The 27,120-nt window shown below is 49.5% G+C and overlaps 1 protein-coding gene across 2 annotated transcripts in view; it reads right to left on the bottom strand.

The window, feature by feature from the left end:
• The window catches only part of VANGL1 (VANGL planar cell polarity protein 1), a 47,248-nt gene extending 20,771 nt beyond the window's left edge, over window positions 1-26,477 (bottom strand). Inside the window, exons 1-4 of one of the 2 annotated variants that reach the window (XM_040998921.1) lie at window positions 26,368-26,477; window positions 17,066-17,272; window positions 8,531-8,663; window positions 3,236-3,843 (exon numbers count right to left, since the gene is read on the bottom strand). In XM_040998921.1, coding sequence (XP_040854855.1) covers window positions 3,236-3,843; window positions 8,531-8,663; window positions 17,066-17,136 — 812 coding nt within the window. In that variant the 5' untranslated portion in view covers window positions 17,137-17,272; window positions 26,368-26,477. The remainder of the gene's footprint in view (window positions 1-3,235; window positions 3,844-8,530; window positions 8,664-17,065; window positions 17,273-26,367) is intronic. The other variant, XM_040998922.1, reaches the window with a different exon arrangement.
• Window positions 26,478-27,120: the final 643 nt, after the last annotated feature.

Raw genomic sequence — 27,120 nt, 5'->3', positions numbered from 1 at the left:
GGTCAACCTCTCAGATTTGATCAGTCATACTAGTGCCTTGCTCTAATACTCAAAGAATTTCCCTTTAAAAATTTCAAAACTGAGGAAGTTTTACTTAGGATCGCTAAATGTCAATATTTAAGTCTTATATTCTTTTGGGTTTCTTCCCAAATATGATCAAATCAAATAACACATTTAAATTGCTGGTGAACTTGGAAAATCAGCAACTCATTGTGGGAACAGGGTCAAGAAAAGTGGCCAGTAAAGTGTATATGAATAAGTATGACCACCATTGCCAAGACTCAGGTAGCACTGACTCCTAGTACCTGGGCTAGGTCCCTTAACCTGTGGCTCTGGCCATCAACTGTAACAGAGGGTCCTACCCTGGCTCATCGAATCTGCAGCAGGAGTGAATGAGGCCAAACATACAAAAGGCTTTGCAATTCCTAAGGTACTGAGTCTAAATTAGAAAGTACTTGATCTATTCAAGGTATCTCAGATTCTACCAAATAACCTTTCACATTGTTCCAAGTTCTCAAATAAGCCCCAAACTGCAATCTTGCCAAGAAGCAGAGCCACAGCAGGTGCTAACAAGAAGCTTGTTTCCTTTAAGAATCTGAAGAGTAGACATTCTCGTGACAGCTCCTAAATAGCTCAGTGGACTCAATAGAAAACTATCCCTGAATAGCTCTGAATCTGAGTACACAGGCTGTAATCAGTGAAGGCTCCACATAAAGCCAAAGTAGATGATCTGTGATTCAGCCCACCTCTGGACAGCGCCAGCTGTTCCCATGTCCCACATTCCCCTTGTCTGTTCCCAAGTTCCTGCCCTCCTGTGCCTATACTTTTTTTTATAGCAGGCTTTAGAAATTGTATTTCTGGCTCAGTGACTTTTCCAGCCACCGCTGGGTTTAGCCCAGATTTAGCTGGAAGATCGGCAGGTGACCAAGCCACATAAGGTGGGAGATGTCAGTATAGTTCCAGCCCAGACCTTTCATTCTGGCTGCCACGGGGCACCCAGCCCTGCCTGTGATGCAGAGAGCTCCTCTTTTGCCCCCACTTCCCACCTGCTAACCCTGGCCTCCACAGGAGGGACACTCTGGGTCCCTCTAAGACAAGGAAAGAAAGGCACACAGGAAAATGCTGGGGATAGCCACAAAAGTCCCTCTCCTAGAATCGCTGACGCTTTCCATCCTGCAGGTGTCCTTGGGGAGCTAGGGTGACTAGCTGGACAGTGGCTGATCACAGTGGGAGGTCGACAGTCATGCAATATGCCAGTCTGGCCTCTCGACATGGGTCTACCCACTCAGCCTAGCCATGCAGTGTGACACGCCATAACTGCTGTTCCTTGCGCATCTTAACACACTTGCCGGCTTTCCTTCCTGGGGCTGATTGGTTTTCAGATCAGTCAGCCTTAGGGGAAGAAGTAACACGGGAACACACATGGCAGAAGCAGTCAGCATCACAGACCACCTAAAGTGAGGAGATGCCCTTCCTGCCTCTCCCACAGCACAGGTGGGGTGCAGGACTAAGCTCAAGGGCCAAAACCCCAAAATGCAGCAGGACTCAGCCCTGGTAGACCCAGATCCCTCTCATTTGCCATTGACTGATTCTCTCAGCTGCTATAACCAGTCCCACTGGCCTTCACCTCTGTCTAAAACTCCCCATGCCCTGGAGTGGCCAGCACCTGCACCCAGGCCTATTTCAGCTACTGTCCTCAACAGAGCATGGCACTGACTTCTCCAAGTGACCGAGAGATCCACAGGCTCATAGATAGAACTTCGAAGGCAGCTAAGCTTGTGTGTCTGGAGCGCCAGGTCTTGGCCTTGCACACAGTGAGAGAGCTGGTCACTCTCCAACAGGGTAGACTGGAAAAGAGCTCTGAGCCTAACGCACAGTGTTGACACTCCGAGCCCTAATGCCGTCTGATGGACAGAACACAAGAATCAGGCACTGATTCCTTCTAAGGACTAACTAGCAAGAGTGGTGTAACCTTGACCATCAAGGTCATCTGGTCCTCTGGTGGCATGGACTGAGCCAGAGGAAAGAAAGAGGGAGTGTGCCAGCATGACAATGGCTTAGCAATGTGAGTTGACTTCCAGCCTGGGCTGGGCCATCTTTCTGGACTCCAGCCGAAACTATGACAAAGCCAATTGTTCCAACCCATTAAGGTGCCCTTGGTGATTTTGGCTGCATTGTCAGCTACAACATCACAGCAATGGTAACCACCATTACTCTGCGGTGCCTACATATGCCAAGCACAGCTGTCTAGGCAGTGGGCAAGGACTTCGAAGTCATACTTCTGGACTACTCATCCTTGCAGGGTCCATCTGAGTACCACCTGTGTGCCCTTTTCCATGCCAGGTCCTGAGGACACCTGAGCAGTCAGACACAACACCTGTTCTCAACAGAGATCACAATTTGTGGAAGAAAACAGATAGAAAAATAGGCCACAGAAGACAAAGTAAGAAATACCAGGATGGGGGTGTTACATTAGACAAGCCCAGGACACCTGGTTACATAACAACGAAATGGCTTAAATTCCCCAAATGCCAGCTTGTTCATCTGTAATCCAGTTACCACAAATACCCAAGTCACATCATTTCCTTTTGCATAAAGGGCTTTATCTTGACATAAATGAAAACAAGTGCCCATCATTCTTTCACTTCACTACAAAACATTTTATGATTAGATTAGATTTTATGCTCAGATGTGAACTTTGACCTCCCAGTGGATTTCTGATGCTTTCTCCTGCAGATCTTTCCAAAACTGTCCATCTTCTTTGGAGTTCCTATGCTTGGTTCTTTCCTGAAGGATCACTAGGACCATGTTGTAAGTTACTGCTGAAACCAGACCACCTTGGAGGGGGTTGTGGGGAAGAATAATTCACAACCCCATGGGGGGCAATAGGGCAAATCAGATAGACCATCTGGGGTTGAGAATGGCAACTACCACTGGCCTTTCTTTATCACTTGTGGGAGCTGCCAATAGCTCTGAGAACCAACAGGTAACCTGTTAAAGCTCAACCTGCAGCCAGCCACTGCACAGGCCCCATCCTGCAGTGCACACACTCAAGGCAAGGGATCACACCTCCCCACCCCCAACACTGCCCTGCACTCACTCTGCGCCTCCCAAACCCAGAGGAGACAACCAGGCTTGCAGTATCTTAGCACTCAGTATCCCGAGTGGCATGCTCTAGCGAGGCTGCCAGCAGGCCTGCCAGTCTCACATACCACACATCCCTCCCCGCCCTTACCTCAGGTGGCCCAGGCTGTAGAACCGGGACTCGCCATCGGTGGAGCGCACCACCTGCAGGGTGAACATGGGCTGCAGCTGCCGGAGTTCCAGCAGGACGATGGCCAGGTAGTGGATGAAGAGGAGGGCATCCACGAGGGAGACCGCATATTGCACGATGCCCTGGTAGTTCCGGTCCCGAGGGTCCAAGATGCGGACCCCATAAAAGAGCCAATAGGAGACAACAAACAGGAAGATAAGGACCAGCAAGAGGGCACGGAGCACAAACACCCGCGGCACGTCGGCTCTCTGCTTGCGGAAGAAGAGTGCCCAGGTCCCGATGAGCAGAATGATGAGCTTGAACGCCACGGAGATGAAGAGCCCCTCGCAAATGGTGCCGCAAGGTTCCAGCTCATTCCTCCACAGGATTGGGGGTAAGAGGATGAAGGCGATGGGGGTGAGGAACACTAGAAGTCCAAGAACTGAGGCCACTGTGAGGCCCAGGTAGCGCTTGCAGTCCAGCCCCACGCTGTCCTCCATGTCCTTGCTGATCCTGGCAATATCCTCCTGGGATATGCTGTGCTCCGAAGTGCCTGTGATGGCCGTGGTGGTCTCTCCCCAGTTGTCATCCTGGCCAGGGAAGGGATGGACATAATAAGGATGCTGAGCCATACAAACGATCCATCTCATCTACCCACCCTGCAAAGCAGGGGCTCTCTGAAAATCATTAAGTTTAATTCCTGCCATCTAGGAATGTTCTAAACTGTAACAACCGCCATTGATAGGCCACATGTTTTACATACCTTCCTTTTCAAGCAGATAAGTCACCACATGATCTAGGCGACTCCTTAGCACACCACTGATTGGCGTTCTGGGTTGAAAACCTAAGTGTCTCGGAGGATCTAGCCTAACCTTAAGAGTTTGTCTAATAAGTACAACACCAGGACTTCCTTCAAATTCAGGTGACTCAGGCTCTCAAAGCCTGCTTTTTATGAGTGGGAATTGCAATACCTGCCAAGCAGTTCTGGAAAGCAGAGGCATTGTAGAGCTCGTCCCACCACATGACACACCCAGGCTGACCTGTACCCATTGCATGTGTGGCTCAGAAACTTTGGTGCGATGCTTGGAAGACCCCACAAACAAGCAGCAGCAGGGAGTGCTCCTGAATGCATTTCTTTCTTCTTTCTTTCTTTTCCTTTCTTCTTCTTAGCATTTGTTTATTTGTTTAAATAAGTCACGGAGAGGGAGAGCATGGGAGAGACATAGAGAGAGCTCTTCCATCTGCTGGCTCACTCCCTTGAAGGGCACAATGGCCAGGACTGGGCCAGGGTAAAGCTAGGAACCAGGAATTTTATTTAGGTCTCCCTCAAGGATGGCAGGGGCCCAAATACTTGGGAATCTTCTGCTGTTTTTCCCAGGGAGCTGGATCAGTAGTGGAGCAGCCAGAACATGAACCTGTGCTCATGTGGGTAGGATACCCGCATCACAGGTAGTGGTGGCTTAACTCGCTGAGCCACAACACCAGTCCCTCAACGACATTTATTAGTGACCACTCTAAGCGAATTCAAGAATCTTCCTGTGGCCAGTATAGTTCCAAAACTCCTTCCAATATGCACATGTCCATGACAAAGCAAACATCCAGGGCACAAGAAAGCCCAGGATCATTAAAATGTGCCTTGTTTTCTCTAAACTTCTAAGTAGTTTGGAACAATGAGTTTATTTTTAAAGGCGATCCAGTTAGTAGCATTTAAAACAGTTTTGCTACTTTACTGGCAACTATGATTCCATCCAAAGCAACCATACAGCAAGAAGACACTGTAAAACCAAAAGGGCTCCAAAGAGGCCACGGCTGTGGCAAAACAGATGAAGTCAATGCTTATGAAACCAACATCATACATGAGTGCAGACTCCAGTCCAAGCTCCTTCACTTCTGATCCCAGCTCCTTGCTAATGCACCTAGCAAAGCAGCAGAAGATGGCCCAAGTATTTGGAACCCTGCAACTCCCATAGAGACCTGCACTGAGTTCTGGGTTCCTGGTTTCAATCTGGCCTAGCCCTGCCGTTGTTGCAGCCATTTGGGAAGTGAACTAGCAGACAAAAGATCTCTGTCTCTCTCTCCCTTTCTCTGTGGCTCTACCTTGCAAATGCATACACAAATCTGCATTTCACAAAATATTTTTTAAAACAATTACTGCATGTGATCTAATTCACACAAAAAAGTAGCCATATGCAGTGGTTAGCTAAGTGAAAATAGCACTAACTTAGAAGAATTTAGTTTAATAGCTGAACTGGCAAAACAAGAGCTCTATCATAATCAACTATAGAAATGACTAGGGAACTCATGACTTATAAAACATGTTCAAGAAGTGATTCTGGAGGCAGAGCTCCTGACCTGTGAACCAAGAGCCCTTCACTTTGGGGAGCTAATAGTTTCACATCACATAAGAGGAATTACTACTTAAGACGACAGCCTGACACTGCTAGTACAAATGCACACTTGGTACAGCACCTCTGGAAGCCTGGCAGTTTCCCCTGAATTCAGATACTTCACTACACAGCCCAGCAATCCCACTCCCAGGTAGGGTTCATATGAAAACACAGGTTCACAAAGGACCAGTTGTAAGAAGGTTTTTAAGTTTCCCTCACAAAAGCTAAGACAGAGGAACCCAAATGTCCAACCACCAACTGGAGAGATAGCAGCAAGTTGAAGTTGATTCAACTGTTGAACCAACTGAGAACTGTCAACATCACTGTGCTGGATGGGAAAAGCTCACATGACTCTGATTATGTTCAATCCCAAAACTAATCTTCACGCACAGAAACTGAAGATTGAGTGCCGTGGAGAAGTGTGGGTGGGACAGAGACCAGAGAATCAATGTTCTGGGATGATGGAAATATTTATTCAACTGTGAACACTCATCAAACTAAATTTAAGTTCTGTTCTGTTTTTGGTGTGCAAATTTATTTTTTTAAAAGATTTATTTATTTGTATTTGAAAAAACAGATTATGGAGAGAAGGAGAGAGTAGAAAAGATCTTCCATCCACAGATTCACTCCCCAAATGGCCACAATGGCCAGAACTGAGCTGATCTGAAACCAGGAGCTTCTTCCGGGTCTTCCAGGTGGGTGCGGGGTCTCAAGTACTTGGGTCATCCTCTACCTCTTTCCCAGGCCATAAACAGGAAGCTGGATGAGAAGTGGAATGGCTGGGACATGAATTGGTGCCCATATGGGATACTGGCATTTGAAGGTGGAGGATTAGCCTTTCAAACCTTGGTTCCAGCCTCAGGTATGTAAATTTGGGTAATTTTTGTAAAAAAAAAAAAAAGATACATCAACAAGGGAAAAAATAGCGGCAAATTCAAAGATATCCAAGCATGCTTTAGCATCAGGTGAATTCGCGAGTTACAGAAAATGACTTGTTACCACTCTCAGTGAAGACAAATGCTGGATACCATGGTTTATACTGAGCCCAATACTCAGCTGGTAATCAATGCTGAAGTTAACTGTCACTGGCTAGCTTGTGGGCATTTTATCAGCTACTGCACTGCGCTGATTTAGCCACTCATCCATCTTCCTGCCAGAAAGTTGCTAACCAAGTCCTCTTGCAGTTTAAGAATTTGTATCTGCACCTCAAAAATGTACAAAAGGCACTCACAAGGTTGAGGCTCTTATAGCAAAAAGAGCTCAGCTCCTCAAATCTAATCTCCTGTGACTATCCAAGTTGACACTATGATGCCCATTTCAATGCTTTTCCTACCATAACCTCCTTTTGTAAATACCAGTAGCCTCCTAACACAGCTTCTCAGTGTGCACAGGGGAGAAGTTGCCAAAACCAGTAATGCCTTCACAGAGGCCACCAACACTTCTGTGAAGACCAATCAGCCAGCCACTCATCCAATCACCTGCCCATCCACCCATCTATGCATGGGCCTGCCAATCCATCAGCTTGTTTATTTATCCTTCTATGCACTTACCCAGAAATCTTTCTACCCATCCATCTGTTAATGGACCAAACCTCCCATTCACCTACCGGCCCATCTACTCAAGGACCCACCCACCCATCCATCCACTCATCCATCTATATACCTACCCACCCATCCACTATCCCGTCATCCACCCATCCACAAAACCACTTGCTTATCTACCACCCACCCTTCCATCCATCCAACCTGTCAGAGCCATCCATGACTGCCACACAGCACACCAGCACTACAGGTGTGTGCTCACTACTGAACAAACTCCACATTCAGTCCAAAACCACAGGTTTGGGCTTCAAGAGCACCTGATGTGCTCCAAGAAATGGCAATGTTAGTCCATCCATCTGTTAACAAATGCACATCTGTGTTCCTATGGGTGTGTGCAGATACATGCTTATCTATATCCCTTTCTCTTTACAGCTGTGTGTGCATTCTTTGCTTTGTTGCCAAGAGGCAAGGCTGGGCATGCAAGTGCTGCAGGAAGTGCAGAGGGCAGGTAAACACACTTCTGAGTATAACTAGCATGGGATGCCAGACACTAAGACAGTTTCTGTAAAAGTATACTAATCTGCTACTATTTCAAAGCAGAGTGGCTTCATATGACATTTGCATGCCCATAGCTTTTCTTAAATACTGCAAAGACGAGGAATGACACGAAGTCCCTGTGTTTCTGAGCCACCATCATCTCTGAGCTGAGGAATAAAATGCTTTTTCCACTTTTGCAGGTACTGCTTCACTGCATCAATGGCCTTGGCGCTGAGGTACAACATAGACTGCTATCTCCAGCTGCTACTGCATTTCCCGATGCTTCCCTCCCGAGGCGGGGGGCGTGCAGCCCCTGATTCACTGCATGTATCTTACAGGAATGCCCAGCCTGAGCCCTCCTACCCTCTCTCCTTCTCTTCCAAACACTACAGTTTTTTGGAGAGCAAGTTTCCTTCCCTCTCCTACACAGTTTCATTTTGGAATGGGTCTCAGGAGACTCTAGCCTGTAGCTTTTCCCTGCCCTGCCCTGCCTTGTCAACGACCTTGCTGGCTTCTTTTCAACACCACTCCAAGCCAGCCAACCAATCATACTTCGAAAGAATCCCCAAGCCACCCAATGGCAGGACAGATACAGGCCAACCAATCACACTGAGGAGAATTCCCAAACCACCCAATGGCAGGCCAGCTTTCCTTAGTCCAACAAGAAACCCTGAGACATAAACTAATTAACATGCTAGAAAAATAAAGACAAAAGCCCAAGAGAACCTATTGCAACAAGACTTAAGAAAACGTTTACAGAAGGGAGGCCGGGTCGAGTGGTACTGTGCTTGTGGGCTGCCTCCCATCCCCACCTGGACTTCCTCCGTGCGGGTGGAATCGTTTGCCAGCAGGGGCTCTCCAGTGGGGGCTTGGATGGTGACAGATTTTTCTGACCCTCTGCCATCTTTACTTCGGGGTGATTTGTGTCTGTCTCTGGTTCTCTCTCTGGAAGAAAAAAAAAGGAAACAGAATTAACTTATGCCACATAGAACTCACTGGTTTATCAAACATATTATAAATTTCACTCTGAATTTAAAAAAAAATCTACAGACAAAACTGAACATAATTCCCCACTTGGCGTTGTCTGTCATTCCAAGGCTGTCACTATTCCTTAACCAATAGTGATTGAATGCTTTCTGAAACATGAAATGGTAATTTCAGAACTTCTGGAGCTAAGGCACACTTTATTGTATTAATTACTGCCTTTGATATGGCTATATGCTGCTTAAACTAATTTTTCCCCGAGTGGCCGCAACAGCTACATCTGGGCTGCACTGAAACCAGAGGCAGGAACTCGGTCCAGGTCTGCCACATGGGTAGCAGTGGCCCAAGTCCTTGGGCCATCCTCTGCTGCCATCCTGGGTACATTCTCAGGAGCTAGATCAGAAGAGGAACAGCCAGGACTAATACTGGCACTTGGATATGGGATACCAGCCAGTGTTGCAGGTGGAGGCATACCTGATGCACTGCCAATTCTGACCCCTCTAGGGATTTTTATTTTAAAAATATTAATTCATTCATTTGAAAGGCAGATGAGAGAGAGAGAGAGAAGAAGAGACAGAGAAAGAGATTTCCCACCTACTGGCTCAGTCCTGACATGGCTACAATGGTTGAGCCTGGATGAAGGAATCAGCAACTCCATATGGGTGGCAGGGGCCAAGTACTTGGACCAGCCTCTGCTGCCTTCCCAAATGTATTAACAGAGAGCTGGACTGCAGATGAAGCAGCTGAGACTCAAACAGCACCCTGATATTGCTTGCCAAATGCCAGTGCTGCAGGCAGTGGCTTAACCTTCTTTGTCATAATGCCTAGGGCTTTTTAAAATTGGGGCATCACAGAATATCTATAGTTCATCCAAAAAAAAAAAAAAGAAAGAAAGGAAAAAAAAGAAAAAGAAAAGAAAGAAAATCTGGGACACACTGATACCCTAAACCTTTGGATAAGAAGAGAAGAGAGAAAAGCTAAACTAGTACAGAGATTCATTTACTTTTTATTCTTGCAAGTTCAAAACTCAGAGTTATTCCCACAGGTTCTGAACTCAACACCAGCCACAGAACAAAGCCAGGACAAATGACACCGAAAACTATCAGGATGTATGTTAGCGTGAGTTTACAGGTCTTTTAAGCCAAGCAGGCTGGGGCATCATTTTACCCCATGTACCTTCTGGGTGGTCTTCCAGGGTGACTGAGAACAGCCTGCCATAGATCCATCGTGAAATTACAAAAGGAAACAATTAGTGCATGGACTGGTCAATAACCACCTGTGGAGACTAACACCCTTCCTCCAGCTGCCCCACCAGAGACCTCCCTTTATCAGCAAGAGTCATTAAGTTCCCTCTTGTCCCTAAAGACCACCTTGACATCAGTCCTACTTCCTGCCTCTGAGAGGTCTCCCAGGCAGGAGGGAAGAATCGTTGCATATGCAGATTTTGGAGACAAACAGGTCTCCTGGATGTGTGACTTTGCACAAGCTATTTTACCTCTGAACACCTCAGTTTGCTTAAGTGTGAAATGGGCAACATGATGACCCCACACGGAGATGTGCTCGTTGCAAGGCCATGGAGGAAGTGCTCAACCCTCAGTAGTTACTATCATTGCTAATACTTGCCAGTGGCAAAACACGGTGACTTGACTTTTGTGAAATAAGAGCATGTGTGCCTTGAAAAGACAGCTAAATGGGACTATTAACACAACACATTCCCTATCATTCCATGCACATTTCTCCTATTAACCTATACTAGCTTAATAACAAAGGGCTGAAGCTAGGACACAATGGGTTAAGTCACTAGGTACAAAGCCAGCATGGGGTGTGGGAGCAAAAGTTCAAGCTGCTCTTTCTGATCCAGCTCAGCTAATGGCCCAAGGGATCTGGTCCTTACCACGGACATGGGAGACACAGAGAGGGAGTACCAGGCTCAGAACGACAGCCTGGCCAGTCAAGGCTGTTGTGAACATTTGGGGAGTGAGCAACAGATGGACAATATCTCTCTCTTCCCTCTCCCTGTTATTCTGCCTTTCAGATTAATGGACTTAAGAAAGAAAGTAAAAAGAACAAAGCCAAAACCACACAGATTCCTTGTCGACTTTGGACCTTATCAATACCTCCTCAGGAGGCTGCCCCAGCTACAGACAACCACTCAGGGGCGCTGGCTCTAGCCCTAGAGTCTAACAGATCCCAATTTATTGCTAAATTCAAATCCAGAAATGGGACGCAATCTGGTCAGCAAAGGTGAACTGTTTCCAGCAGGACTCTAGGACAGAGAACAGTCCAACCACACACAAGTTCAATAATACCAGTGCACTCCTTGCCCTACTAGATTGACCCCACTCAATCCTAATAACCCTAAATGACCAAGAGGTATCCCATTTTACAGATACAGCAACTGAGGCTGGCAGAGTTTATACAACTTGCCAAAGTTACAGAGTAAGATGTGAGTCCAACGCTAGAGACAGGACCTTTATTCAAAACCACTAGGCTATGTTATTTTGAAAAGCAGCTGGAATATCTGAGAGCATATCTGATAGCAAGTATGTCTGATGTTCATCCTCACCTTAGATAAACCATAAGTTACGGGATATGCCTTTGAAGAGGAACCACTGGACTGTGATCTTAGATAGCACCGAGCTGTGCATCTGGCCCCAGGTTGTCAAATGCAATCCTTTCAGAAGCTACTCATGGAGAGAAGCAAGGCACAAATGTGGAGACTTCCCATGGACTGGGCTGGTCTCCAGAGGAAGCCACAGGAGAAGCATGGCTGCCTTCACCAGACCCACTGCGGTGGCCACCCAGGCTGGCACCTCTTCTCTCTCCCGTTTGCTGAGTACATTCAATTCATTTCTTTCTGGGCTAACAGCCAGGTCACATGCTCAGCTAACCTGCCCTTCTATCAATTCCCTACTCCCATGGGTCAAATCCTGTGACAGTACAAATTCCAGTGGACATCCAAACTCTTTCACCAAGTGCCAACTGCCAGGGGCCCAAATATTGCCAATGCAAGAAAGCAGCTGGAGAAGCATCCAGTATACACCCAAACCCCAACCCACCCAGCCTGACTCCGAAAGGGCCCAACCCACCCAGCCTGGCTCTGAAAGGGCCCAACCGACCCAGCCTGGCTCCGAAAGGGCCCAACTCACCCAGCCGGCTCCAAAAGAGCCCAACCCACCCAGCCTGACCCCGAAAGGGCCCAACTGACCCAGCCTGGCCCTGAAAGGGCCCAAGAGCGGCCAAATGTGAGATGAATGTCTGGTCATTCTCCTGGTGATACGTAGCTAACCCAGGTAAGAACCTCCTCTCTGATGAGCCGAGGCAGTTCTCCTGTCCTCTAGGGCCTGCAAGCTGAAACCAGAGATTCTCAAACCTCAGTGTGCACAACTACCACCTGGGCTGCAGACCTACTGGATGCATACACAAAGAGATGCTAGGAATCTCTTACACCAGCAGCTCAGGCGACCAAGATGTGGACCGCAGTGCACGACATGTTCTCCAAGGCTTTCAGAGGCCATGCTCCTGGGAAGGGCTTCAGGGGAGCACAGCTTGGGAGTCTGCCTTTGTGTGAAATGCCCTAGCCATAGCAGCACCTCAGCAATGGGATCCATGAGTTTCATGCTCAGCCATACCACGTCGCAATGCTCAGTGTTACTCTGTTAAGATTTTAAGAGAGTAGTAAGCAGATGAAGCTTGGAGAAAGGTTCTGGCCAGCTTGATGTAACCCTGGCTGAGCAATGGCCAAGGCTGACATCTTCCACCTACTGTCAAGTGAGAGGCAGGTATAAAGTGCATCTTCCTGACTCACACCAGCACTGAACTAGGTGTAATGCTGTTTGCATGGGTCTTATTGTCAAGAACTGACACACAGGATCAGCACTGTAGCACAGTGGATAAGGCTGTCACTTGCAACTCCAACATCCCATAAGCATCCCAGTTTGTGTTACAGCTCCTTCATTTCCCAACCAGCTTCCTGCTAACGGAAAGGCAGCAAATGAAAGCACAAGTGTTTGGCCCCTGCTGCCCAGGTGGGAGACTCCAACAAAGCTTGATTCCTGGCTGCGGTTTGGCCCAGATCTGGCTTTTGCAGACATCTGGAGAGTAAAGCAGCAAACATAAGTTCCCCTTAATTCTTTGTCTTTCCCTCTCAAATTCTTTCAAATCAAATAAATAAATCTTTCCTTTAAAAAAGACCTGATGTGCAGCTATTATAGAAATTACTGGTCCTGAATTACCACTCCAGGCAGACCTTTGAGCCAAGCCAGGACTCGATACCAACATCCAACAACAACACTGCATTTGGTGCTTGGCAGCGCGCAGCACTGTGAGTGGCACGCGGCTCCTTCACTGGAGTAAGCATGCATCCAGATGCTCATTCCTGTGCCTACAGATGCTGTAACTTAAGAGAGGGTCCCCACTGATGAGCTACATAGTGCACAGAGCCCATCTGGAAATAGGAAATCAGGAAAGAAACAAGCGGAAAATTCCCGGGGGTGGGGAGGAGGTAAAAGCACGTGTATGCTGACACGGCTTTCCAGTTCCATGAGTGTGATCGAGCTCACTAGTGTGCCTCGGCTGGGCAGCGGGGTTAGTCATGCAGATGGTGGTATCTTATCTCTGAATCTACCCATCTGAAAAATATATTTGTGCAGGCAGAGGTACATGTATTTGTGCATGTATACAAGGGGGTGGCAACAGCAAGTGTCATCATGGAGGAGGCCTGGGCACCTATCTGGACCCACGTGTGTATCTCAGTGTATCAGCTCAGGCCCCACCTGGAGCTGAGCCCTGGGGGCTGCTGTAAACATACCCGCCCCCTCCTACAGTGAGAGCGGCCCTGATTCCCACGCCGATTCCCACACCGGGTTACAGTCAGCATTTCCTGGGGAGATTGTTTAGTCCTGACTCTGCTGTTGGCCCATGGTCTATTTGGGGAAAGCCAGCCCCACCGGTTACTCCTCCCTTTCCTTCTCTACCACCACCCACTACCTGTCCTTCCTGCCCGCTGCCGGGGCTTGCTGGCTGCTGGCTCTCCATCCTGGCTGCGGCAGGGAGGTTGGGCGCAGGTCCCACTGATGCTGAAGTAGCCTCCACTGCCCACGCCGCTCTCCACAGGACCATGCTTTAGTCACACGAGTGACCTTACATTTCTCATTCAAAATGGGGAACTTCTTTTCCAAAGGAGCAGCAAGTGGAGGCCTGGAACCTAAGAAGGGAACCTTGTAACTAACTAAAAGGCTGGCAGCACTGCCTCTCTGTGCCTCAGTGTCATGACCTATGAAATGGGACCACTTCCCCCACCATTCCAGGAGTGCTATAAGGCTGAAAGGTTAACGACTACAAGGACACTAAAAGGCACCCACACAATGGTCATTGACACTATTGGCAGTTGCAGTAGTTAAATCAGGAAACTTGCACACCAAACCCAAAGGTTAGACGAGGGTGGCTGGAGTCTGCACCATTTTCCCACCACATTCACTAGATACCCTCTGGAGACTGCAGGCGTCGCAAAACCAGGCCATTGACCTCCCTGCCAGGAGTTATCTGTCACCTACTCGGCACCCGACCAGTCCTGCTAGGTGATCACTATGTCAAAGCATATCAAGTTAGGTGCCCTTCATTATGCCAGGGTATACAATTGCCAGAAGCCGGCTCTTCTCAACCCTTGCCTACACTTCCATTCAGTTCCGGACAATTCCCTCGGCAGAGCAGCCTTCGCAGAGACGCTCTTGAGATCCCAAACCCAGGGTCAGGCGGCTCCCAGGCCCTGTACAGTCATCACTTAGCCTTCTTTCTTCCCTCCTTGGCACATATACTCCACAGCACGCACCATCTATAGACTATAACCTCTGCCTACAGTCACTGCAGTTGACACGGATTGCAGTCAAAGAACCACCTTGCGGGGTCATGGTTTTGTTTTCTAAAGAACCCTGGACTATGCCTACAAAGCCCTAATGCCCAGACCTCCTCACTCTGAGCTCTAGGCAAAGCAGGTATCCAGGAACTGATTGAAAGGCACAGCCTGTGCGAACAGGTGCCACATACTTCCCACACCAGTCCCAAGAGGTGCAGGGAGATCTGTGTTTCACTTTCATGGAAAGGCAGAGTCAGGGTTACACCAGGAGCACAGCCCTGCTAACTTCCAAGAGACCCAAGAAGCCTGAAGCATCAGGGCCTAGCATAGCCCTGGCAAACTCCTTCTTCAGTCTATGGTGCAGGGTGCTCTCTCAGGAACACAGGTTGGTTGTTTTCAAACATCCCTGCCCCGTTTTGACTAAGTCATCTGGTAAAGAGTACTCACCACGGGCCCAGCGTGTTGGCCTAGTGACTAAAGTCCTCACTTTGAATGTGCCAAGATCCCATATATGGCCACCGGTTCTAATCCCAGCAGCTCCACTTCCCATCCAGCTCCCTGCTTGTGGCCTGAGAAAGCAGTCAAAGACAGCCCAAAGCCTTGGGACCCTGCACCCGCGTGGGAGATCTAGAAGAAGCACCTGGCACCTAGCTTCGGATTGGCGCAGCTCCAGCCGCTGCAGTCACTTGGGGAGTGAATCATCGGACAGAAGATCTTCCTCTCTGCTCCTCCTCCTCTCTGTACATTTGACTTTCCAATAAAAATAAATAAATCTTTATAAAAAAAAAGAGTGCTCACTTCTCACAGGTTGAGATCTGTGATTAAATTTGCATCACAAGAGGGGCCCTGGACTTCCCCAGGCTCTGGGTTTTGGCCTCAGATTACAGGTGCTCCTAGTAGCACCCTTACTTCCATGTTTCCTCCATGTCCCCTGCTTAGACAGGCTTATCTGGGATCCAACAGGAGCTCATTGACAACCCTCTTAGAGCAAGACATGGGGGTCAGCACTAAGACACATGACTTAAACTGCCACCTGCAACACTGGCATCACATATGGCCACTTCCAATCCAGCACCCTGCTAATGTGCCTGGAATAGCAGCAGAAGATGGTTCAAGGACTTGGGCCCCTGCACTACATGGGAGACCTGGAGAAAGTCCTGGTTCCTAACTTCAGCCTGGTCCAGCACTGGCTGTTGCAGCCATTTGGGGAATGAACCAGCAGATAGAAGACTTTCGCTGCTTCTCCTAAGTTCAGAGACAAGGGGGAGGGGGTGTCCCTATGCAAACACCCATTTTACTGTGTTGTGTACACAGTTACTAAGTTCCAGGTTTCCAATCTTGTGTTATTCATAACCTGGGCTCATGAACACATTCTCTTGTCATTACATGTCTTTCAAAACTTTTTGTTTACATCTCTTATTCCATTCTCTCTTTTTAGAAATTTTGAAATATTTCTTTGTGAAAAAAACAATCAAGTCCAAATGAAGTCCCCATAAGTCACCTCTGGGCTGAGCTCCCACGCTACAAGGACCACTGCGTGGCAGCTTGGAGTCCATATTGCCACACCTCTTTCTACACACACACAGCCACACAAGGAAGTCAACTAGCACCCCACTTAGAATCCAGTTGCTTCTGGGGAGCACTGCACACTCAGGGGAACATGACTGCAGCCACCGCACCTGTGCCAGTGCGGGGCTGTGACAAGTGGGCTTTCTTTGCAGATGGCACTGCCATGCCAAGGCCATCTGGCATTAGGGCAGCTGCAGGTGAGTGACGCCCTATCATCATGCAGTAAACTTTGCATTCAATAACTCAGTGAATGTTCAACAAGTCTGCAAGGGGGGCTGGTACCCATTTCACAGTTGAGACTAGCTAGGCAACTTGCCACACTGTGGGTTTACCGATATACCAGTCAAGTGCCAACTATCCAATTCTTTGTGCAATCATTGGCTCTTCTCAGTAAACACTATGAAGGTGAGTCATGCAGCAGGCCCTCTGTACACCAGTGCAGACCTGCTCCTTGTGCGCATGAGGTGGATTCTGGCTTCCCTCACCCAACACAGCATTCTCAAAATGCAGACCTGTTCACTGGGAAGACAAGTCTTAAGAGAAGCAGGCACCAGACCCATCCCACCTGTTCCCTGTGGGAGAACTCAGGTGCAAAATAGACAGGTCAGCTGCTAAGGGTGAAAAGCAACCAATTAACACTTCTACAAACAACAACAAGTTGCATTACCATTCTTTACAAAACTCTGGGGAAACTGACTTAGAAAGACAAGCCATTTCCTCTGCAGGGAGGAGCTTTAACTAAAAACCAAAGGTGAGAAATTAAGTCATCAACTCTAACAATGGCTACAAAATGGGAACTGATAGGGTAGTTCCCTCCACTGCATATTCCATATTCTAACAGCTCGGTTTCTCCCACTCCAACAGTCCATGCCATTGTTGGAAAGGGGATCTAGAAACCCCCAAAGGCCTGCAGGCTTCCCCCAAAGGAAGAGTGACATACCCCTGCCTGTGAGACTTTTTCGAATGACTGGAATAGTAAGAATATCCAGAGTAAGTGGATTCGGTATCCATAGCAATGCAGAACTTGCTCTTGATGAGGAAGCAGGTACTGGTCCTTCTGAGAGGTAGGGAATGGCACCGACGAGACTCCCCGCGCCTTGCACAGTCTGGGAGTCAGAGGCCAGCCCCTCTTCAACAGGAGCAAATTCTGGGGAAAGGGAAAAAGACAGGTATCAGTCTTCACGATCCATCTCCAGGGGGCTGAAAGACAGAAAGCAACCTCCTCTCTAAGTCCTCCAGCCAGGCAGGTTTCTGGCCTGCGGGGCAGGGAGCACAGGTGCCCAAGGAGCAGAGTCCCCATCACAGGAGTGACCTGCTGTGGCCCATCTGCTGCACACAGTCTTGCTCTCCTGGGCCCAGGTGCTGGACCACGCTTCCTCCCAGCAACCCCACCTGCTGTGCCCAGCCCCCACCGCCAATGGGCTTGGGGAAGCGGCTTTGAAGGAATATGGCCTTAACATCCAAACCAGTTTACAATGTCTCAGATTCTCTCCTCCAGCAACAAAAACTCTGAGAATAAATACTTGGGAACTATTTTCTCTTTTCTTTTTTAAAAGCAAAATGATTATTACCACATCATATATACTAGTAAAAAGCTAGAAATCACCTTAATAGCCCCCAAACAAGGGAGTTAGGAAACACGGTTCATCCTTCCAAAGCAATATCACCTATTTGTTGCAAATGCTAATGAAAAAGAGCAGAAACGTTTATCACATAGCACTAAATAATAGTAAACTTAACAAAGCAAGACCCAGGCTCAGAGACAGGCTGAACGGACATGACCCAGACAAGGGGTAAAAGGATAGCAAACAATGAAGGCAGGTGATACACTGGTGGTGAGCTCCTGGGTCTTGCCCCACGTATTCACTGGACACTGCTTTGTAATAAAACTCCACTGGCAACATTTCCAAGCACATTCCTGAGCTCCCACACGCCAAGCCTTGGCTTCTAGAAACTGAGCTCCCGGTAGTGCTGCCTCCCAGCACCCCGGCTACAGAGCAGAACAAGATTTGGCCCAGCAGAGAATCTGCCTCCAGCCAGTCCCCTACCCTTCCCCCGACAGCCCCTAAACTGCAAACAGCACCAGGGAATGAAGTGTGAAGAAAAAACAAAGGAGTTGTAAATGCCATTCCCTGCCCCCCACCAGGAGGGGCCAAGCTTCCAGACCCCAACAACTTTGTGTGAGAGGCTTGAGAACAGGAATCTGGCTGGCCAGTCCTCACTCATCCACACACCCCCCAGGGCCTCAAAGGCCCCCTGATCCATGCATTCTAAAAGCCAAGGGCCTTTCACTTGCAAGGTCTGCCCCCCAGCATAGGTCTCAGATGTCCTGACTCAGCATTTCACATCTCCTGGGATAGCCTGGCTGCTAGCCCAAGGGTAGCCACTCTACACAACACAAGACAAGGTGCTTGCCCTCTCACACTCCTTCCTCTGTCTGCCCTTGTCAAATGGACACAACTCACAGGGTTGCTGTGATGAAAGCAAGCAGATACAGAAACTGGAGCTGGGCTCCCACTCTAACCCGGATTCCCTTCCTAGGCCTGGGAGCTCAGCCACATTATTACAACTCTTGGAACCTCCACCTGCGAAATGCAAATATCAGGAGTATGTAGGGTGATGACCTACTGACAGCAGCTAACATGGATTCTGGATGAGCCGGGTAAATGCTCGCTAGTGTGGCTTGCACTTACTGCCCATGCTGGTTCCCAAAGCCCAGGTTCTCCGGGTCTTTCTCAGCAGCAGACTCTTGAACAGGAGTGTGGCCGGCAGCCAGCAGGAAAGCCGCCTTTGCAGTGTGAGGCTCACCTGCAGTCAGCAGCAGTGGACCGGCTTCTGGGGGCCACCACTCACTAACCAACTGTGGCCTGGACAAGGCAGCTTCTGCTAGGGGGGCAGGGAGGGTATCAGTTTTCCATCCCACAATAAGGAAATAAGGCAGCCTATTTTTCAGGGAAGTAAAAGTGAAATGGGAAAACATACAGGCCTCTGAAGTCAACCCAACTTCCCCAGCTCACCTGGGTCCTCCCTAAGCTGCCTCCAGCCATTCTCTACCACCTCTAGCTGGCTTTCAGCACCTTGCAGCCTCACAGCCCTCTGACCTCACTCAGGGTGACTCCCTCTTCGTAACACCCCTGCCTCCTCCCCTCCACCCCTGCATGCTTTACATTTGGCAGATACCAACCTCAGGAGGTTCAGCCCATCCAGCCACCAGCAGCCCTATCCCTCTTGCCCACTTGCTGCTAGCTCCCAGGCTGGTATGTCCAGGAAAGAGATCATGAACTCTTCACGACTCCTACATCTGCTGCTGCTTCTGCAGCTAGAACTCTGCATCAGTCATTCCACTCAGAAAGTAATTTCATGCTATGTACTGCTGGGCTCTTGGGCAGGTGCCCCCAGTGCGGCAGACCTGGCTGGGTTGATGTGAGCCTGGCATTTTCTAGCTGGGACTTTCAGGTCCTCTTTCTCCTGTGAAATGAGGTCACACTAATATTATCTCTGCCTGAAGCCGTTTGAGGAGTTCATGAGACTCCTGACATGAAGTCCTAGCAGGTGGTGACCTACATTTCAGTCCCTCCCCCTCTGCCACAGCGCTGTCACTCTTGGTCCTTGAAACCTTGTCTAGCCATGAAGGCACCCTCAGGCAAGTCCCTCAAAGGAAATCACTGGCCCACACTATCCTCCAGGGAAAGTACACCAACATCCTTCGTGGGTTCCTCTCCCACAATTCCCAAGTTGACTCAGCCCACACCTTCCATGCTCAGTACTCTACTGAGGCAGCCTGGAAGCCAGGATCCGAAAGAGCACATCCTTGTCCTTCCCCTTCACCATGATTTACTGGCCTAATCCGGAGTGCAACCAGCCACTCTGTGAGTCCTTGCCACACACAGCACTAAAGCAGCACAATGGTAAAGGCATAGCACCTGCCGTGGCAGAGGCTCCCTGCTGCTTGCTGGCTGTCCTCTAACTCTTTATGTCCTCCCCTTGACATTCAGAACCCATTGGTCTTGTCCATTCCTGGGTTTACTTTGGTATAAGCTCCTGCAAACTGGCACACAACATGCTACCTCTCCCTAGGACTCTACCACCCATAACCACCACTTACTGAGAAACAAATCCCACTGCCTGCTTATCTTGCTGCTACTGGAATATTGATCATCCATAGTGTTGTTTCTGATGCACTGGCCTAGTCTTTCCTCTGACCACGTAAGAGCATCACTCTACTGAAGATATCCAACTCTGTGCCATTTTTTAAAAAAAAAAATTATTTTTTATTGCAAAATCAGATATACAGAGAGGAGGAGAAACAAAGAGGAGGAAAATCTTCTATCTGATGATTCACCCCCAAGTGGCTGCAATGGCCAGTGCTGCGTCAATCTGAAGCCAGGAGCCAAGAACTTCCTCTAGGTCTCCCATGTGGGTGCAGGGTCCCAAAGCTTTGGGCCGTCCTCGACTGCTTTCCCAGGCCACAGGCGGGGAGCTGGATGGGAAGTGGAGCTGCTGGGATTAGAACAAGCGCCCATGTGGGATCCTGGCACGTTCAAGGCGAGGATTTTAGCCGCTAGGCCACCACACTGGGCCCTCTGTGCCATTTTTAATACTCTCCCCTGCATCCCACACGTTTGCCTAAGCCCCACCTGTCCTGGAAGCCTGTGTCCTCTCTTGCCCAGTTCCCAGTCATCCTCTTCCCCCACCATGACAACGCCTCCAGATTCCCTCCCTTAACCCAGCTGCACAAGGCTCAAGCCCCTTCTTCTAAGTCATAGCAGGTCTACCATGGTGGGCACCTTTTCTCTGGATATGGATATCGATCTGAGTGAGGAAAAAAAGTGAAGTAACAGGAGGGAAACTGATTCTACCTAGGGTGATTTGGGCCAACCCATTAATAGATAAGCACATTCATAAGTTCACAAGTGCAGTGATGTATTTATGAGCTACTCCTTTGTGTGCACAAGAAATTAACAGAAGGTCAATGACAAGGATCCCTTATCAGGAAAGACAATAAACTCCTGAAAAGAAATCAAATTCATGGAGTTATCAACTGATAGGCTGCTGTACTGGCCTTAAAGAGAAGGAGTCATAAAGGTATAAAGATGGATTCTCCAATGTGGAACTCCCTCCATCATGCTGAGCCCCCACAACACTCTATTGCCACCTTAGTTCAGACTGGTCAGCAACCAGGATGGCCCTTTATGTTTCAATGCAGTGGCACTTTTTTGCTTTAAACCTCTCCTGGTGTCCCACCGAATTTAGAATACAATACAAAGGCTTCTGCCACATCCACAGCATTCTATCCACAAGTCCAGCTCCCGGAGACCCTGCCAGGCTCTCCGCAGTGCATATGCAGGTGCATCTGTTGGTACTCACCCTTCATGTGATCTCTTTTGCCCATTTCCTCTCAGTTTAGATCCTGCTTCTTTCCTGACCCTCTGGCCTCAACCAGGCCCCTGCCAGCACCCGGTACTCCAACTTTCAGTCATACTTTCCGCTTCCAATCACACCCTGATGTGTGTGCTTAAGGCTCCAAAACAGACTGCCAGAAACTACTTTTCTGTTCCCATTTTCCTCTGGCTCTTGGACCATGATGGGCTCATCCCACTGAACAGCTGTTGAATGTGTGAGGGATTGGCCGGCACAGATCTACCAGGGAAGAAACCTTATTTCACGATTTTAAATCCTGAGTCTTGCAGATGAAAAAGGAGATGCAGAGGTGGCACTGAATGCACCTGCCAGCCCCTGCCCTAGGGCATTCTGCCCCTTCCTCCAGTCACCAGCACCTTATCAGCTTATCAGCACCAACATGGCTAGGTAGGGGCTGGAGACAAACACCAAGACAGGACCAGAGTTCATCAAACCGCAGTGCATGAAAGCAAGGAAAACGATGTACAGGAAGACGATGTACAGGCTACTTTATTCAGGGTGGCAGTGCCCTCCATTCTGGAATTCCTAGGCAAAAAAGTATGAGCGAGCCTCATTTATCAGACTACATGAAGAACCAGTGCAGAGCAGCAGCCTCAAATCAAATCTTCCCCTGAAGGAGTTTACTCATAAAATATATTGGGCCACAACTTCAATGAAAAACACAGCATTAAGAAAATCATACGAGGGAAATAATATGTTCTGGTAATGACAGTGGTTAACGCACGCCAACCTTCACCAAAAAGGACACAATAAAAACATCAACAGCTCTGCCTAGAGCTATTAAGTGACTGAAAGGAGTTCTGGTCTGGGGGTGCAGAGGCACCCTGCATAGGGTACAGATGCCCACCGATTTAAGTAACCATTTGCTCCCTTTGTACCAGACCCACTTCCAAGAGAGAGGCATGCAGCATGCTGCTGTCTCCTCTACACATCCGAGCTTTGCCACAGATGGAATGCTAAAGGGTTCACTCCACTAATTATTACTGACACATCTTGAAGCCAACATTTTTCTCAAGACACGTAGTTTTTAATTATACAGTACTCAAAGGGAAATGACAACTTAAGTAATTTTGTTGAGTTAACTTTCCCTCTAGAGAGGAAGAGCAAGGAGCTCAGGTTCTGGAATCGGAAAATTAGTACATCCTGGCTACTGTCACCAGGAGCTGCACGAACTTGGAGCAAGTTAGTCAACATCTCTGAACCTCAGTTTCCCCAACTGGAAAGACAGAGTTCTATCTTGCTTACATCATGGCGAAACCATTCAGTACACAGCCAGCACACACAAGCACTCAGATAACTGTCAACCAGGATTATTGCTCAGTTAATCCCTTGGGTTAAGAAGAGTATTTTTGTGTGCAGTAAGATCCCTGTCTCCTTTACCTTAGGTACACTGCATTGGTCTATGCTAGTACACCCTTAACAGTTATTATTATTCACCCTAAAGAAGTAATTTGGTAATTTCCATCCCATCTCTTGTAGTTTTCCATTTATCATTTCCCAGAGTAGAAGTGGACATTGGGGAATGTGTCAGAGGGGTTATTTGGAGGCTGTGGCATTGGGAGGCAGGATCCTGAGAAACCTGGCAAAGTGTACGAGCCATTGTGCTGAACCCTTGGTCCATAAACCCCAGAGCCTCTCCCAGCACCCCACTGTGAATAGGAACAGGCCTTGTGACATTTGGGACATCCCGAATAGATTCTCTTACTGCCACAGAGCTCTAATCAATCAATGATAACGAGCTGGTTCACAAACAAGAAAAATGTCCACCTCACTTTACCCGTCTTGCCAATCTCTGCTGCTCACCTTCCCAAATCATTATTCTTGGCTGGGAGTCAATCACTCATTACCTGAAACCCCTCCAGCGGCAGGGTCCAGACTTCTAAAGAGCTGTGAATGGTGAACATGGCTGGGGTTCCAGGGTGTGGATTTGTTTTTGGGCAATGCCTTTGTCCCCTGCTAGAATTTTAAGCTTCAGAAACAAGATCTCATGAGCATGACTTCCTCTGCAAGTCCTGTAGTGCTAGGTTCAATGAGTGCTGACCACTAAGTGAGACACAAGAGGACATGAATGGGGACAGACCACAAAATCTGCACCCAACACTGAGAGAGCTAATAGCAACATATTCTGGCTAGGACATACCATCAACCCATCTAATTCTATCCACCTTGAGTGAAGATGGCATGGCATTGCCCAAACCACGTGCCATGTAAAGTCATCCCCGATCACAGTGACCTTGTTTCACAGACAAATGGTGCAATTACAAAGCACCTCTTGCATATGAGGCCCTGTTTTAAGTCATCTGCATAACATATCTCAACCCTTAAAAATAAGACTTTCAGGACCCAGCGGCACGGCCTGGCAGCTAAAGTCCTCGTCTTGAACATGCCCAGGATCCCATATGAGTGCTGATTCTAATCCCAGCAGCTCTACTTCCCATCCAGCTCCCTGCTGTGACCTGGGAAAGCAGTCAAGGATGGCCCAAAGCTTTGGGACCCTGTACCCGTGTGGGATACCCAGAAGAAAGTTCCTGGATCCTGGCTTTGGCCGTTGCGCTCACTTGGGGAGTGAATCATTGGATGGAAGATCTTCCACTCTGACTCTCCTCTTCTCTGTATATCTGACTTTCCAATAAATAAATAAATCTTTAAAAAAAAAAAAAGACTTTCAGGGAGACATAATACAAACTTTATGTTATAGTTAAGGATATCAAAGTCACAAAGCTGATCAAGGTTGGAGCCACAGATGGAACTTTTAGACTCAGAACCTGTAATCTCAGCTGTGGAAGCTTTATAGCAATACAGTAACTACCAAGATTATTTGCTTACATTGAGAAAGATAGCCAACCATTCTCGTCCCAAAGCACACACAACCCTTTAGTGGGTATTGCAATTTCCATGCCTACTCGGGCAGGCTCAGTGTCCCATGCATCTAATTCCTAGGAGCTTGCAGACCAAAGGATTTCAAATGCAGTCTGACATGGGGCCCATCCAGCCTCAGTGGTCGCGGAAGCTCAGGGCAGTGACCCTACCTGTGTTACAGCAATGAAGAGGCAGGATGCCTGCTTCACTCAACACCCATTTATCCTTCAGCAGACAAGTGTGATATAGAATTGTTGCTTGGTAAGGAAACTGCACATTTCCTTTAGGGTTTCATCCTGTTGCTCAATACATAAGACAATAAAAATGTGCTGCCTGGCAAGCAGCCTTTACAAATATGCCACTCTCATATTTTTCCTCTGGCTTTACTGACAAATGCAGTTGTAACCGACACCATACCAGTGAAAAGTCTCACACTGCTTTCCCTTCTTGTAGGGAGAGAGACACAAACGTTTGGAGAAGGTCAAAACCCATGGACAGCGGAAGTGCGACATCTCTTTGAACTGTCAAATAAAAGTTTCCTCCCACAAATCAAAGCCCCAACTGTATCACATTTGATTTAATTCCCGCCTAAAAACTCTAATTAGTGGTTCCATAAAGTGGCTAATTACGTCTCCCCAGATTCAGATGGGCCTCTGCCATCTCACCTGAAGGGCCCAGGAACCTTGTCATCACGCACCCCACCCCAGGATGGAGCATGTTAATTAGCAATGCAAGTGACACTCGTTTTTCCGCAATCCTGTGAAATTTATAAACACCTCAGCGAAAACACCAGAGGTTTCATTTACAGCTTGCCAGCTTTTGCAAGAAGTATATAAAAATGCATGCATTTCAAACCACTCCCACCACACAAAAGGGTTTTTAACAAAATGCACGTGCCAGCTAAACAATCATCCTACTCCCAGAGCGCCAACACCGCCTCTCCAAGCAGTCCGAGGGGCTCCCGGGACCTGGGGTGGGCGGAGTGGCCATGATACCTGCCCAGGAAAGGGGACTCCGGAACGGAGGATTTTCTGGGGCTCCCAGGTCGCCCGGTTGCTGGCCCCGCCACCAGGCCGCGGCTCCGCCCACTCCCGCCGCCACCGCCGACGCGTTTAAGTTTTTATAAAACTTCACACTTCTCCGCGCGCGTTGCAAGAGGGTAGTTCAAAGGCTGCGGGAGGAAATGAGGTTCCCGCGGGTGGCAAAGGCTGCCCCGGCGCGGCGGGACTGCCTCCAGCTGGGGACCCCTCGGGCGGAGTCGCCGCACGGCTGTGCTCCACCCCGGCGTTTTTAAAAGTAAACTCCTACCTGCCTGTTGCGCTCTGCGATGCGCCACGGGACTCAACCCCACCTCCCAGCCCCTCAGGCCTCCGGGGCCGGCTCAGTTTGCTGAGGGAGGTGTGAACACAGGCCAGCTCTGTCCCGGTGCCTGGCGAGAAGCCAGCCGGCCCCCGGTGGAGCGCCGCGGCGGGGAGGGAACCACCGTGCGCGCCCGGATCCGGAGAGCGCAAGGCAGAGAAGCCCGGCCCTCGCCCAGCACGACCGATCCAACCGCCGGGTGCCTCCACCAACGCCCGGCCATTCCCCTATCTGCCTGCTGACCGGCCGGCCCGCCGCGCCCCGACACTCACACACGCGCACCCTAAAGGACAGTCGGGGGAGAAAGGAGAGTCCGAGGCGTGGGCTGGAAGCAAAGGGAATGGGGCGCGGCAGAGAGCGCGGGTGGAGCAGGAGGAGCGCACAGCGCAGAGATGGCAGCAGAGTGGAGTCCAGGGAAGCAAGAGCTGGTACGGTCCGCAGGAGTCGCGGAGGCTCCCGGCCAGAGGCAGCAGGCCCACGAGCCGGGATCTAGGTCCAGTGGAGTGGGAGTGCCGAGGGGGTGCAGGATAGGGGGCATCATCCCGCGGGAGGTCTGCGAGGGGCCGCCGCCGAGCCGCGCGCCCAGGCCCCGGCGGGACTCACCTCCCCACCGGTCGGCCGGGCTCTCCGGCCCGCAGCCTCGGCTCCCGGCGGCCCGACTCTGCGGCCTGCGCTGGGCTGCTGTGGAGGCAGAGCCCCGCCGCCGCCGCCGCCGCTGCACTGCTGCTTTCCGCTTCCTGTCCCGGCGCCGCCCCGCAGCCCGAGCCCAGCCCTGCGAGCCCGGCGCGGCCGCGAGCCAAGAGCTGCGAGCGCTGCCAGCCCCGCCGCGGGCCCGGCCCACCTGCAGCGGAGGGCGGGGCGGCCAAGGCCCCTTCACCCCACCGGTGCCGCCCCCTTCTCAAACACTTGGGGAGGCACACGCGCTCACATTCGCACGTTCCCCCCCTCTCCCGCACACCCACTTAACCTTACACACTTGCTCACGCGAATATATGTTGACCCGCTGCAGCAGCACGCCCTCCTGGCACCTGCACACACCGCAACACACTTGGTCAGGGATTGACCCCTGCCCACAGCATCCTTCTAGCTCACTCACAGGCAGGCACATACACACAATTCCCCACAAAATATAGGGGCGTTTGCCCTCGCCCTCGCCCCAAGCCCATATTGTCACACGGCTTAAGCACTGCCCTGGACCCATTCTCACATACACACTTGTTGGGCACTGAGCAGATAGCCACACCCACCCACCCCCGTGTGAAACACCGCAGCCAGCCTTTCCCTCCTCACCTAGCAGTGTAGGTGCCTTCAACCTTATCTCAGCCTCCTGGAAACCACCAGAAGGACAGGTCTGTA

The sequence above is a fragment of the Ochotona curzoniae genome, unplaced genomic scaffold, assembly GCF_017591425.1.
Source record: "Ochotona curzoniae isolate NIBS_2020 unplaced genomic scaffold, NIBS_Ocur_1.0 scaffold_1037, whole genome shotgun sequence".
NCBI lineage: Eukaryota > Metazoa > Chordata > Mammalia > Lagomorpha > Ochotonidae > Ochotona > Ochotona curzoniae.
This window is presented reverse-complemented; position numbering and strand designations above follow the sequence as displayed.